Source organism: Rhinolophus sinicus, chromosome 17 (assembly GCF_057876585.1).
Source record: "Rhinolophus sinicus isolate RSI-liver-muscle chromosome 17, RSI-T2T, whole genome shotgun sequence".
Taxonomy (NCBI): Eukaryota; Metazoa; Chordata; class Mammalia; order Chiroptera; family Rhinolophidae; genus Rhinolophus; species Rhinolophus sinicus.
The window spans coordinates 24,914,365-24,928,694 of record NC_142517.1 but is presented as its reverse complement, the minus strand read 5'-3'; the positions used below and the strand labels follow the sequence as shown (position 1 = coordinate 24,928,694).

General features: G+C 43.1%; 1 protein-coding gene across 1 annotated transcript in view; it reads right to left on the bottom strand.

Annotated features, from left to right (window-relative positions):
• Positions 1-13,350, bottom strand: part of ARHGEF26 (Rho guanine nucleotide exchange factor 26) — a 117,451-nt gene extending 104,101 nt beyond the window's left edge. The window contains exons 1-4 of the mRNA XM_019731993.3: positions 13,215-13,350; positions 11,673-12,794; positions 10,236-10,275; positions 6,438-6,583 (exon numbers count right to left, since the gene is read on the bottom strand). Coding sequence (XP_019587552.3) covers positions 6,438-6,583; positions 10,236-10,275; positions 11,673-12,743 — 1,257 coding nt within the window. The 5' untranslated portion in view covers positions 12,744-12,794; positions 13,215-13,350. The remainder of the gene's footprint in view (positions 1-6,437; positions 6,584-10,235; positions 10,276-11,672; positions 12,795-13,214) is intronic.
• Between the last annotated feature and the right edge of the window lie 980 nt (positions 13,351-14,330).

Here is a 14,330-nt window from a genome sequence, read left to right as displayed (position 1 = left end):
AAAGCAAGGTGGAGTCTGTTTTTGTTCCACCTCTAGTGTCTAGAACAGGGGAGGGCGTGGTGTAGAGACTAGAGGAATAAAGGAATGGCTCTCATTGACTTTCTCCCAATGAAATAAGACCCTCTTCTCTAAGTCCCATGTCTAGGTTTCTGACTGAAATGTCTCCTTTTGTACTTATGTCAACCAAATTTAAATATCCCTATGCTCATTTCCTCCCACTTTCTTGGAGCACCTGTCTCTTTTCTCTGCCTCCCCTCAGGGCCTGGTGCACACACCCCCACACTTTCACATCCCATTGTTCTCTCAGGAGAACCAATAACATAGATATTTGCATATCTACCACTCAATAGTCCTTTAATTGCTCAGTTCCAACCACAGTAGTTTTTTTGGGGTTTTTTTTTTGTGTGTGTGTGTTTTTTTTTTCTCAATCTACAGGTATATAGTTTTCACAAGGGGTTCTATAGTCCAAGTTCCAATATTGCTATAATTCAGAAAAAGAAAAATTTCTAAGTGTGATATGAACAACATGGAAACGGTGTTCAATACGCACACGGAGAGCTACAGTAAGGTGCTCCCAGTATTTGGATAGTCAAGAAAAAACAATGCCTTCAAACGGAAATGAAAAAAACAAAAATTATAATCAAGTATTTACACGTACACTTATGTGTGCATTTTTCTAAGAAGTTCCTTGGCTCATAGCTTTGATTAGAGTCTCAAAGCATGTATAACCTCCCGCCAGAAGAAACGCTGGCGAAACACCCATCCATCCTATAGAATAAGGCAGCAGTTAGAAGACTGAAGATCATCATCTATAGACATGAAATGATCTGGAAGACACTTCATTCAGAAAAAAAAAGTGAGTTATAAAATCTGTACAGCATATTACTTATGTAAACAGACATAAGCTTTATTTTTTCCCTTAAATGTATACACGTGGATTTTGAGAATGGTGTTACCAATTGAAAACGGGAAAGATTGGGATTGCAGATATATCAAAAAAGACTTTAGTCTTATCTGAAATGTTTAAACTCATTTTCACATGGAGAACATGTTACTGCTGTTCATGGAAGTCAAAATTAATCTTCAGAGATGTTAAGAGAACACTATCACTTAATTGTACTAAAACGGCAAAACCATACAGAGCCCCGTGCCTGGCCCAGGCTCAGAAGGCCCCCAGCTGCAGCCCGGGTAGCTACAATACGATCTCTAGTTGTGGTCTCAGATCTAGGCACGTGGATTTCTGTTTCTGCTTATAGTGAAGCAAACATTCCAGGAGATTCTACTGTTCAACTTAAAAGTGTGGACGGGTACGTGTCTAAAGCTCTAACTAAGTGTTTACACTATGAGAACTAAAACTAAGCCAGACATGAAAAAATGAGAATGTTTCTCTATTTTTTAAACACAAAAGATAAATATTTACAGCCTTGGGGACAGGTTTAACTGCAGTGCTGTGGTCATCTAGGAATAGGGGAGAATTAGAACCATTTAAGAGAGGCATTCAATGGGGCCTTAATCACCATCTAAGGTAAAAAATAATTTTATGACTATTGTGGTGCAAAAACAAATGGAAAATTATACAACTGAAGAGATTATCTTAAGCAGCAAGTCACTGGACAACTGAAAATTATTCCAGAAAAGTACGAAAATTTGAGGGAAAAGAACGAAATTGTCTATGACCTTTAAATGCATTAAGCATTTCTGCACACAGAATGATATATAAATTTATTACATCTGTTGAGCTCTGATTTTTACTAGAAAATAGTATGCCTTTCACAATAAACAGTATAAATTCTAAAAGAATAAGTCCCATCAGTCGAACTCCTAAGACTCCAGTGTCTGTTATATTATCAACTGAACGAAATTATATTCATAACAAAAGTGACATTTTTCAAATTGTCCTTTCTCGTGTTGGCAAATCCAGAAAGTCATCCAGAGGCAAGCTATATGTGCCTTAAGAGGTGAGCCTAGCACTCAAGAGACTTGAGATCCTAATTCTAGGTCTCCTATTACACTGTTAGCCACACTAAGGGCAGCTGAAGAAATACTTTGATAAAAATATAATAACCAGTCCCTGACTAAAGAATTTAAAACTGTTGAGCAAACTGAGGAAATATTCAAAATATTGAATGTTACTGATAAAGCCACATGTCAGCACACACAAATGAAGAGCAAAGTAGAGATGACTATATTAGGTGTTGAATTCAGTGGAAAGTTTGCCAGCGTGCTTGTTTTTGCCTCTGGAGCCTGAACACTCTTTTCAGAAGCACCTGGCGTGTCAAGGTGATGGAAATTATACAAACACACCCCATGGTGAATAAGTGGGGTGAGGGCACGGCTGGTGAGTGTGGCTTTGGTGCTGTCACTGAACTTAACAAAACAAACCCTGGTTCACAACAGTCATTTTTCAGTATATGCACAGTTCGTGATGGGGGGCTGGGCAGGGGAATCAGGATAAAAAAGCCAAAAGACTCCAGTCAAGATCTAGCTTTTATTTTCTGTAATACTTAAATACTTCTGGGATCCCATTAAAGGAGGAAGCTTAGGGAAAACCTGAAGCTCATTTTGCATCCAGGACTCAGCCGCTACACACTTGGCCCTACCTGTAACAAGTACTTAGTATTCTATCCCAGATAATAACACAATCAGTACTTTTCTTCAAACCCATAAGCTTTACCCAGAGATCCAAGAACTCTTGGCTTAATACTCACACTGCTATCTTAGGTGAGTGGCAGGGAGATTCACCTGTGTGTGGCAGGTTTCTTGTCTCTGGCACAAATCTCCAAAGGTCAAAACAACCCAAAAAACAAAAAACACCTTTTCAAGTTCAAAACTTCAAATCCTTTCCATTATGACCAATTCAAAACAGAGATCATGATCCTTTAAATCATTTCTCATATACTAGTGTTTCTCAATGCCTAAAGAACAGCACAAAGTTATACTCCCTGGAATGAAGAAATCGTATAGTTCCAATTAAGAATAAACACACTCCGAGAATTAAATGAAGAAAGTCAGCCTGTATGCATCTTACAAAATTAGGAGCTTAGGTCGTGTTCCTTGCTACAGAGAACATCCCAGCTCTCCATGGACAGCCTGCTAGCAAAGCCCCATTGCTCAACCCATTCACCATTCATTCATTCACTGTAATCCAACCAGAAAAGTCTGTGGCAATCTAAACTTCATTATTCTACGGAAGTCCCATTAAAGGGCTCTCGTCAACAGTTCTCATTCTCCCTCATTCCTAGATGACCACAACACTACTAAATCTGTCCCCAATTCTGTAAATGGAGAGCCACCTGTCACTTGTGTGCTCTTCAATGAAACCAAAGGAGAGATATCATAAGCAATCACACTAAAACAAATGACATTACAGTCTAAAGTCTTAAAGACCTTATGGAACAACCATAAATGACTGTTAATTGCCGCACTTCTAAAGAGTCTTTTGCATGCAGAATGCTTCCTACAGTCAACTGATAAGAAAAGTTGCATCATCCTGAGGCAGGCACGTGCTTGCAACAAAGATAAAAATGTGTAGAAAATAACAGAACCAGCAGCAGCTAATATTCACACACACACCTCCCAAGTAAAAAGTCAAGATAGATGCTTGAGATCTAACCCTTTGCCAAAAAAACGCTGTCCCACTTTCTTCCTGAGATCGAGGCCTTACTTAAAGCAGAGATCTGTGTTAAAATGATATATGCAAGATTAAATAGGGGCTACCCTACTAATTTGGTATATTAAAAGCTAAGCATGGAAAGATGTTGTCAAAAATATATAAAAAACAGAAGTTTTCCAAGACCTGCCCCAAACTCTGAAGCCCCTTTACAAGGAAGGACCAGGGCATGAGGTCAGACAAAGAAATGGAGGTGCCGATCCTTTATGAAAAACATCCTAACATTGTTCATAATTCATGAAGCCCCTTCTCTGTAGGGTCCTGAATGCAACCTGGACTTACCAACTGCTAGGCGTCTAAAAAAGTAATAGCTCTTTTCTTTGTTAAAATATTTACTTTCGTAAAACCCAGAGTCACTTGCATCTTTTTGGTGGACAGAAAACCCACGTGGGAAGGACAGAAGAGGGCTTCAGGACAGTGATTACCCCTGGGGAAGCAGATAGGAGAAAAGGACTGGAGAGGAGGGTGGTAACCTGGATATGCCTAAAAAATAGAGGCCTGAAGTAAATGTGTTTAAATGTCAATATTTGTTCAGTGTGGGCGGTGGATACCTGGAAATCTAGTACACATACATGTTTTTCAATTCTTCTGGATGTTTGAAGTACTTTATAATAAAAAAATTAAAGTAAAATGTTTTAAACGTGAAAAGGAGACACAAAAGGCACAAAGAAAATGCATGCTGGTGCCAAAGTCCAATCACACCACTGTGATTAAATGTGCTTGCCAAGCAACACTATAAATATACACATGCCTCCTGGGAACAACTCAGATCTAAGATAACACACACTAAAGTCAGAACCCACTTTATAGTTTTATATTTGATCACTAGTCTTTTGATACCAACCCTATTAACAAAAGGCACATCGGTACATTTACTGTTTGCCAAATAAAACGCATGCCCATACTTAAAGTTGTACTGAAGGCTGCAGTATTATTTTAATGTGCACGTTTTAAGCTAAATGAAAACCAAACTCCAGGAGGCGTAAATATGGCAGCCTGATTGTTCGTACTAAAGCTAAGTGGGATCAGCGTATGAGTGGCACATGTCTGGTTAGTGTTCAGAGAAAAACAGCAGGATTTTGGCTTGCGCTAACAAATGCAGTTGCTCTGCAGAAAGAGAACTCAAAAATCCACAGACTCCTTCTCAAGGATTCACTACTGGATGGTCCATACCAACGATGGAATGATAGCCGTTCGGAGCCCACACTGCCGCTATGGGCCTTGTCCCCACTGTTCCCAATTATCTGCTTTGGTAGATGCATATCAGGTCATTAGATTAGGGTACATGGCTACCAACATGCCAGTTCGGTAGAGGGGTGTTACCACCTCACCACATGCAAAAATCACAGAACTACCACAGAAATTGAAAAACAGTGAGCATAAGGGCCAAGTCTAGCCCACAGATATTTTGTTGGGCTCACACAACATTTTTTTTTTTTTTAATCTGGAATTAGGATAATCCTTGTAAAAGCCTGGATTTCTGTATTTCTTTTTCTATAATAAATATCAGAAGATTTGACAACACTGGGCTGGTTTGAGCTACGTGGCAGCTGCTCAATTTCTATTAAGGCCTGTTCATCTCAGTCCTCATCAACCACCCCCTCTGCCCCCGTGACCCCCACTCACCAGCAGCATTGATTCTCACTACTTGTCCTGTCCCTGGAGGCCTTTTAATCTGTGGCATAATACTAAGGGTGGCACGCCTTGGCGGCACTGGAAATTAATAGATCCTCCTTAGAACAAAATTAGGGGGTGGGAGGGAGACAGGGAGAAAGGGCCTGGTGTCTAGAATTCTGAATTCCAATACGGGGTAGAAGACGGGAAGAAGAGCCTGAACTGCAAGGCATCCCGTCATCAATCACACCATGGCCACGGTCCTATTTCTGAGCTCAAACACATACTACTCCTTTTCTCATACTGGTGGGCTCCCTACATGCATGAGATTCCTGACTCTGAACAACGCTCATTTCAGCTTAAGAGGGAATCACCTCTCTTCCTGTCTTGCCTAAGGACTCACTGAGGTGTACTGGCTTGTTTCTTGATGCAATGCTCCCACCATCCAAGCCAGCCGTGGGAATTCCTTTCTACTTGGTAATGCATCAGATGCTCACAAATGCGGTGCCCAAACTCATGGCAAGTAAACGAAGCATCAGACTGTGACATCTGTTAAGCCAGGAGGAAAAGAAATTATGGCTAAAAACCAAAGATATTTGATGCAGAAAGAAGAAATTACTCATCAGTGCAAAAATAAGTGTCAGACGTTCGCACACAAAAGATGCACAGAGAAAGATGGAACAGAATGCCATTCATTAATCAACTTCAAGAAAATATAAACGTGTCTACATCAAATGAAATTTCCAAAGAAGAACTGTAACAAGCTCCCCACTGTGCAGAGAGACACACACATGCTTACACACATATATATATATGAGTATATACAGCCACAATTATGATCAAGTTCAGGATATATTAAGTTACCACTACATATACACTGCATAAAAAAATAAGGAAAGATACTGAATAAAAAGAGTTTCCAGAATCCATCAGTCTCAAGGCACTTTATTTTATCAAAACCTAATTTTCCTTATCAGAAGTGTCAAAGTTCATATTCTCACTGGTGTCTGCAGATTTTCAAGAAACATTTCACAATCGAAGAAGAGTCTGACTCCTTAGGGTCACCAGCAGAAAACAATTAAAACCACATCCTCGCATAATTTCCATAACTTGGTTTTTTCACGCCTGCAGATAGAAAAGAAGGTAAACTCACTGCAGAGAGCTGGCTCCATGCAGATCTCAGCGGCTTATGGTGAACAACGATTTTTTCGTCTGACTTCGGTTCTTTGGGCTCCGACTCTTCATCAGAGTCAATGTCAAGGGCCTTTTCTTTGTAGTTCTGATATAGGACAGCATTTTCTGCAAGAAAAACAAACGCTACATGTCACTAACTGCCCCCCCCCACCCCCCATCATTATACTATCTGTTCTAAACAAATATCCGTGTTTATAGAATGTTTGGTTGCCAGCTTAATAAACAAAGAGACAAATGCATTTTGTCACTGAAGAGAATTCCAATAACAAAAAGCAATTTTCTCATTCACACAGCTCTGACCCAAATTCATACATAGGGGAAGGGGAGGGGACCATACATGAAATGACAACTAAACAAAATTTCCATGTCTCTGTCCACCACCCCCCATGCAGCATAATCACACCTGTTAAATCACTGTTTTTTAGGTTAAATGGAATTCACACCCTACCTTGCTTTCAAGGTCCATCACCATTCATTTATCTGTTTAACATTTATTAGAAATCTACAATGTGCCAAGGGCTGGGAGTAAATAGAAAATAAAAGACACTTCTCGTGCCCTCATGAACTAAAAAGTTAATGAGAAAAATAGTCACTCGTTCATTTTTTCATTCAACTGATATTTAGAAAATTCCAATTAGATGCCAGTAACTGCTAGGCACTAGGGATACAACAAACAAAAAAGATAAAAATCTGAACCGTCCTAAAGCTGACATCGGAAGGAGGGGAGAGTGACAATAAATAAATTATATAGTATAAGAGATGCTGATAAGTGTCATGGAGGGGAAAAAAAAAAAAAAAAAAACGGGTAAAGAAGGGGGATGTTACAAGGGAGATATGTAGATTTTAAACAGGGTAGTTGAAGAAGGCTTCATTAAGGTGACATTTAAGCAAAGACCTGAAAGAGGTAAGGAAGCAAGTCACCTGTACCGGGGAAAGAACATCCCATCAAAGGGAACAGCAAGTACAAAGGCCCTGGGGCAGGACTCTGCTTTGTATGTCTGTATATACAAGGATCCACAAGGAGACCTGTGTGGCTGAAATAGGATGAGGGAGGGGAGAAAGTATAGGAGATGGAGATTAGGGATGAATAGAGGGCAGATCACGTAGGGCCTTGCCTCAATGCCATTGAAAGGACTTTGGTTTTTGCGCTGAGTAAGAAGGCAAGCCATTGTAGTGGTGAGAACACAATGATATTACACAAATACATAACTACACACTGAAAGATTTATATACAGGTGCTCTGAGAACATACTGTCAGCAGGGTGTGATCTAGTCTGGGTGTCAGAGAGGTGTCAATAATGAAAACCTAAGAACTGAAAGCGGGAAGGTACAAAGCTAAAGGAAAAAGCATATGCAAAAGCCCTGAGGCAAGTGGAAATATAGAACCTTAGAAGAACAAAGGCACGGCAAGGTGCCTGAGCAAGGGTGAATAGAGGACAATGGGTGCTAGATGAGTTTAGGGAGATGAGCCAGACAGTCCAAATCAAACAGAGCTTTGCAGCCAATGTTAACTGAATTTTGTCCAGAGTACAAAAGGAATGAGTTTCTTTCACATTGCAGAGAGACTATTTTGTCCTGATTGCAATGGGAATCCACCGAAAAGAAAGGTGTGATTAGATTAGAGCAGCAAAACATGGGCTCCTTAGGAGACATCGACTACCACTGAGGATGCCATTGAAGTGGTCAGTGAAAGATAATGGAGCTTGGGCGATGTGACTTAGAAAGGACTGGGAGTGGACTGGACATGGAGTCACAGAGAGGGAGGTAGGAAGGGTGCTTCCTAGGTCTGCTGGCCCCACAGCTGGAAAGTAGGAGAGGGGAACACCAGAAGAGACTGAGCTTTCATGGGGAAGATTAGCAGTTTGGTTTGGGACACACTGAGTTTGAAACCCCTTTCCCGTCTACCGAAGCAAGTAAATATCTGCCTCTTCTCTCAACTACTGTATGTTCCACATGCAGTGTGATAAAGGAATACTGGGATCTCTGTAAGATCTTACTGTTCTCTGTTCTGCATATGGAAAGCAGATTGTGAGGGGAAAAGACTAAGTTTCCCCTACCTCTAGTGCCCTTTAAAGTACTCAGCGGTTGGCACAAAATACATGCATACATTGTTGAAATGATTTCTCCTTCATTCCCACAACAACACTGGCAGTATATTGTCAGCCTCACTTTGCACATGATGAGATCGAGGCTCAGTGAGGTTAAGATGCTTGCTCAGTATCACTCAACAGAGGAACAGAGCAGTAGGATAGGGACCCAGATCCCACTTCACAGGTTCTAACCATTCTATCACACAGCTTCCTAAGTTACATACTTGTTAGTTGTTAACTGTAAGAATCCTGCATTCCTCATGTACGTGTATGGGAAAAAGAATTGCTAGGTCATCATATTTGAAAAGAGACCAGAGGTTGAACAGAAACAGCTCCTTATAAAAGAAAACAACATAAAACTAGTTACAATGAAGGGTGTGATCTAGTCTGGGGGTGATCTGTCCTCTAACTTAAAAAATGCTCAACATTTTTAACCCTTGAGGCAAAGGTCCCAGAATCAATGTCAAATTCCAAAAGATGCAAAACGTCTCTCTAAATAGATATTAGGTCGATGCTCTGATCACTTCATGGTTATAAAGTGGTACAAGAGGAAGCAAACTGGACTAAGCATCACATGTCTGTCCCAGTACTGGCTGTGTGACAGTGGACAGGTACTAAACCGCTCAGAGTTTCCAGTTTCCTCATTGTAAAATCAGGGAGATAAATTTAGCCAAACCAGCTACAATAATACTGCAATGCATCTGGGTTTCTTCTCCACAGAGAATAGTTTCCTAAGATTGGTGGGATGAAAAAATCTGTATAAACTGGTCATGTTTAAATGCTCTAATGGGAATGATATTTATAAGACTCACATAGGGAATTTTATTAACTCTGGGTGATTTCACATTAGATTTACTTATAGAGAGGCACACCCTTCTTCATTATACTTTAATGGTTGGAAAATGTTAGTATTTCAAAGCATGACAGAAAGGAACTACCCTCACCTCTACCAAACTCCACCAGCCCTACAAGGGCTGCAGCTGGGGCCGCTGCTCCCTTCATGCTCTTCCAGCTGGCTGACACTTGACCCATCTATTTACACAAAGCCCACTAATCTGATTAGGGATTGAACACCTGGTTGAAGCTGCTTTTGTTTCTGAGACCCTTAACAAAAATACTATATGGGTTACAAATTCTTAAGCATGTGTTTCTGTGGCCAGGAGAGTTAGATTTCCCCTAAATTGAAACTTGATAAGGAAAATAGGAAGTCAGAAATGATATACTAAAATGGGGAAAAGAGTAGTATGTCAAAGGAAATATGATCTAAGGAAAAATGACTTAAGATCTAAATGCCAAACTCTCAGAATTTTTAACTAAAGACCTAGAAGTTGTTCTTACTCTTTTTCCATTTGGGGGTCGGGGGGTGGGGAGGGGAATGGAGGTAGAGATGGAGGCAGAGTAGAGAAGAATTAAAAAAGCAGAGAATTAAAAATCTCAGGATATTGGCTGACAGTTATCAGCTTACAAAGAAAGCCACTAGTTTTATTCACTGCTGGTATTGCTAGATAAAAATTTATCTTAGTGCAGTGCTTTGTGCTGTATAATTTTGGGAAAAAGCGGGACATTCTTCTCATCTTAAGTGTTTTTGTAACTGCGGTTGGATTTCAACTTATAATTGATATTCCACATTGAAACGGCAATAAAAGTCTGGAAAATCAAACACTTACCTTCCCCATCAAATGGTCCTTGTCCTTTCAGCATTTTTTTCTAAGAAACAAGAAAAGCAAAAAAGAAAACAGCAAAGCAAACTATGTATGAATGAGCCAAATAGAAAATACAACTATTTTAAGAAAAAGTACTTTTTTTATTGTTCCATTCATTAGCTTTCCCAAAGCATACAGCAAATCCACCTTGGAGTGGTTCACTCATATGACTACTACAATTCACTAAAACAGTGAAATAAAATGTACAATGTCCCTCACACCCTGTCAAAACAGTTTGAGAATCCTCAAATGTCCAGCAAGCAGTTCAGCTCATTTCACTACTCATGATTCACTATCACTGTTAAATTGAACTTTGCTATACTTGCAGTTGAGGGGGAAAAAAAAAACACCAAAAACATAGAATGTTATGTAATTTCTCTAAGGCCATAGGATCTAAAATAAAACACTCTTGCTTGTGAATTACATATGTGACATTTATATAGACTGGTTCCAGTTCTCCAATTAATCAAGAAAAGATGTGGCTGCCAAAATGAATTTCTGTCCTTTTGCTGAGATCCATTTTATTTCTGGACAAGGCAGCGCATGCAGATTCCAAAATTTCCAAAACATCCTTCTCTAGTTTTCCCTACCTCTTAATGTCATATTTGGCAATATTTTAACAAGTGCAACTCCTAGGCCTTTATCAGGGAGCAGCAATACCACACAGTTTACTGGAACCTGACATTTTGAGCTACCAACTTGTTAAATGCGCTCAAGGACAAATGGGCAAAAACGGGAATAAAATACAACCAAAGGCCATGTTAACAGAAACAAGTAACAAAGATGACAAATTATTAGTGCCTCTTGCGTCTTGTGATTCTGGCACCTGATTTAAATTCACATTTTAACCTCAGGTATTTAGTACGTGATCACCACTCAAAAAAAATCAATAATTAAATAATTAAGGTAAATAATTAAAATAATCAGTGGGCTCAAAGGACATCAGTATTCTCCTGGATCAACTGTGAAGAATCAGCAACCACTGACTGACACCTCTAAACAAGCACCAGACAGCCTGACCACACAGACAGGAGGCAAATCCATGCCTGCTCTCCACCCCCTTTTCAGCTACCTGTATTAAAACTGTTCAGGACTCACACAGCCAATACTTAATCTGCTGTATTTTCCCTCATTTGTCCCCCACATTTTTGCCTGATCTTAGAAAGTTAAAAGCATGGTAGGAGGTTCCCTTACTCCCACAAAGCTGCATTAACTTGGGCTGTGCCTGCCAACTACAGAATGGCCAACACATACATGTGCACAGGTCTGATCAACAAACAACAGAATTAAAAGATAATATAACTTCTGGTTTCCTCTGTGTTCCTCCTCCCCACTCCCAACTCCTTCACTTTGGACTTAGTGAATGCCGGGGTGACATGCCACACTCCTGCTCACTCTTACCTTTATCCTTCCCAGGCTGGAAAACTTCTCTTTGTCTTCCATCACTACTTTCAGAACCGGCTGGGACATTCTGTTCTTCTTCTTCGAGGTGGTAGGACTGTCAAAATCAACACCACTGACCACCGCTCTGCGATAGGACGTGGACCGCAAGCCTCTCCGCAGAGACCCCGGGCTGTCTATGTCGTTCTCTGCCTCGCTCTCGTCCTCTGCGGGGGCCAGAGTCGTTCCGAGGCCCTCCACCATGCTGCGCACCTTCAGGAGTCTCTTGTGGGGCTCCACATTCTGACTGTTGTTTTTACTTAGTTTAATTTCCGAGGCCAGGCTCTTCGGAATAATCTGTTGCTTCCCCACTTTGAGGGCAGCGGGGCTGTTTGTGCTCAAAACCACTGAATGATTCTCCAGGAACTCGTTCTCCTGTGAGGGCAGCCTTTGGAGGGGAAGTTTTTGTTCCACAGACCTTTTCTGGGGCGCAGGGGAGGGTCTCGAGGGTCCCCGCTCAGAGTCCTTCGCTAGCTGGTCGGATTGCAAACGGGAGCCTGTGGAGTCGGTATTAGGGGTAAACCCATTTGTAGGCGGCGAAGGCAGGGGGCTGGCAGTCAATCTAGTCGGGTCCTCCGGGCTGCAGGGGGCGGATGAATTAGGAGTCCGCGGGGGGCGCAGCGCCTCCGGCTGCGGCGCAGATGAGGTCACCGTTCCATTCGCTGGGAATTTCGGGGAGCCGCCCAACGCTGCTTTGGGGGCCTGGGGTGACTTGGGCCGACGGAGCCGAGGAGAGACCGCTCTGTACTCTGGGGAGACCGTTCTCCCATTGGCCACGACCCTCGGATGGACGCACAGAAGCAGGGGACTCCTGCCATTCGAGGTGGTGGGGACCTGGGCGGGAGTCTGAGCCGAGGGGAGCGGCTCTCGGTCCTCCACCGGGAAATCCGTGATCAGCAACCCGCTGGGGCTCTGGTAAGACTGAGGTCTCGGCTTGCTCCGGCCCAGCAGCTGGGGCTGAGGGGTTGACCGCCTCCGCCACAAAGGGGTTAAACTGTTGCTAGAAAAATTCACTTCGCTCTCGCCGTCCATAGCGGGGCCTGGGGGTCAGCCCCACGAGGAACAGCCCCCAGGTAGTCTTGCCTAAAGAGGAAAGAAATCACAGAACTTTGACTCCAGACAACCGGGCACGCCGTGCAGACTCGCGCGCTCGGAGCACGGCGGTCACCCGGCTGCGGAGCCGGACACAACTGCGTGTCATTTACCCTCCCTTTCTCGGGCAAAAACTGCGCCCACCACTCTGCGCCATCCGGAACAGAAATCTGGGCTGCTCCCAAGCAGATTAATCCAATTACCTACTTGTCTCTCCCGCGCCCAAAGACCACCCGCACGGAAAAAGCCCGCCACCAGTTCGCCGGGTGCAAGCTGATGCACAGTAAACTTCGGACAAGTTTAGCTTTCTTGGGAAACTCGCCGCGGACGCTCTCTCCGCCGTCATCCAGCTGCCTGCCCCTGTCGTTGGTTCCCTCGCGCTCAAACTGCCCGGATCCTAGGCAGACCTACCTTCCGGGCTTTGCAGAGCCAGGGGCCAAGGTGCGCCCACCGCCCCGTGGGTGGCCCGGGTTCCGGACCTAAGCGCGGTGGCGGGAGCTCTCGAGAGCTCAGATGCGGACTGAGGCGTCGGCTCCGCCCCCAAGCGCGACCCCGCCCTCAGCCTTGGCCCCGCCCAGGCCAGGCCCGCCTCTGTCGGATACAGCCGCCAGCCAGTGCCTTTCAGCCTTGGCGTGCCTTTGATCCGGCCCGGCCTCTCTTTAAAACAGACAAGCACACCTGGGCTGGGTGCCGAGCTACGGGGTTCCAAGCCTGACGGTGCTGGCTGGAGGCTGCGGCGACAGCGGCAGCGGGCGAGTTCCCGGTGCGCTCGGTGGTTGCTGGGAGCACAGCGTGGGAACGAGTGTGGGCTCCCTGCCGGGATGCAATTTATGAAGCCCTGGGCCCCAGGGGGTTGTCCTGTGTGGAAACCGAGAATGCAGGCAGAATAGGGTTTGCGAAATACGTGAGTATGAGCGCATATCTCTACCGCAGAGAGCCAGTCTCCTCTCAGCGTTCGGATGGTCTTAAAACACAGATCCGATAGCGTTGCTCCCCTGCTTAAAATACCTTTTAATAGACTGTTAGGGTCGCTTGTTTGTGCCCAGAGTATTTCCGGAGTGCTACACACAGGCAGCTCGGAGGAGGAGTATTAAGTGGCTAGGAAATGGAAAGAAGGGAGAGTTTTCATTCAATAATCTTTGGGTTTTGTATGCTTTGAATCGTTGATGTTACCTGTTAAAAAAAAACACGCATTTTAAATTACAAAAGTAGCATTGGTTTCCAAGCATACACAAAATCAAATTCAAAATCCTCTCCCAAGTCCGGTACAACAAGCCATACCAATCTCTGCAGCCCAGTCTTTTCCCCATCACTTCTTCCTTCCCTTAGTCCATATCCACTTTAACAGCCTCAGAACCTTCCCTTTTGTTCCTCCTTGACCTTTTGAATCGTCACTCCATCAGTGAGTGCCTTCCCTGACCCCTGGACCTGCTTATTTATTTTCCCAGCTACCTATTCTCTTCCTTTCTACACTTACCACAATTTGTATATATATTATCCATATATACTTGTGTTTATGTTTATCTG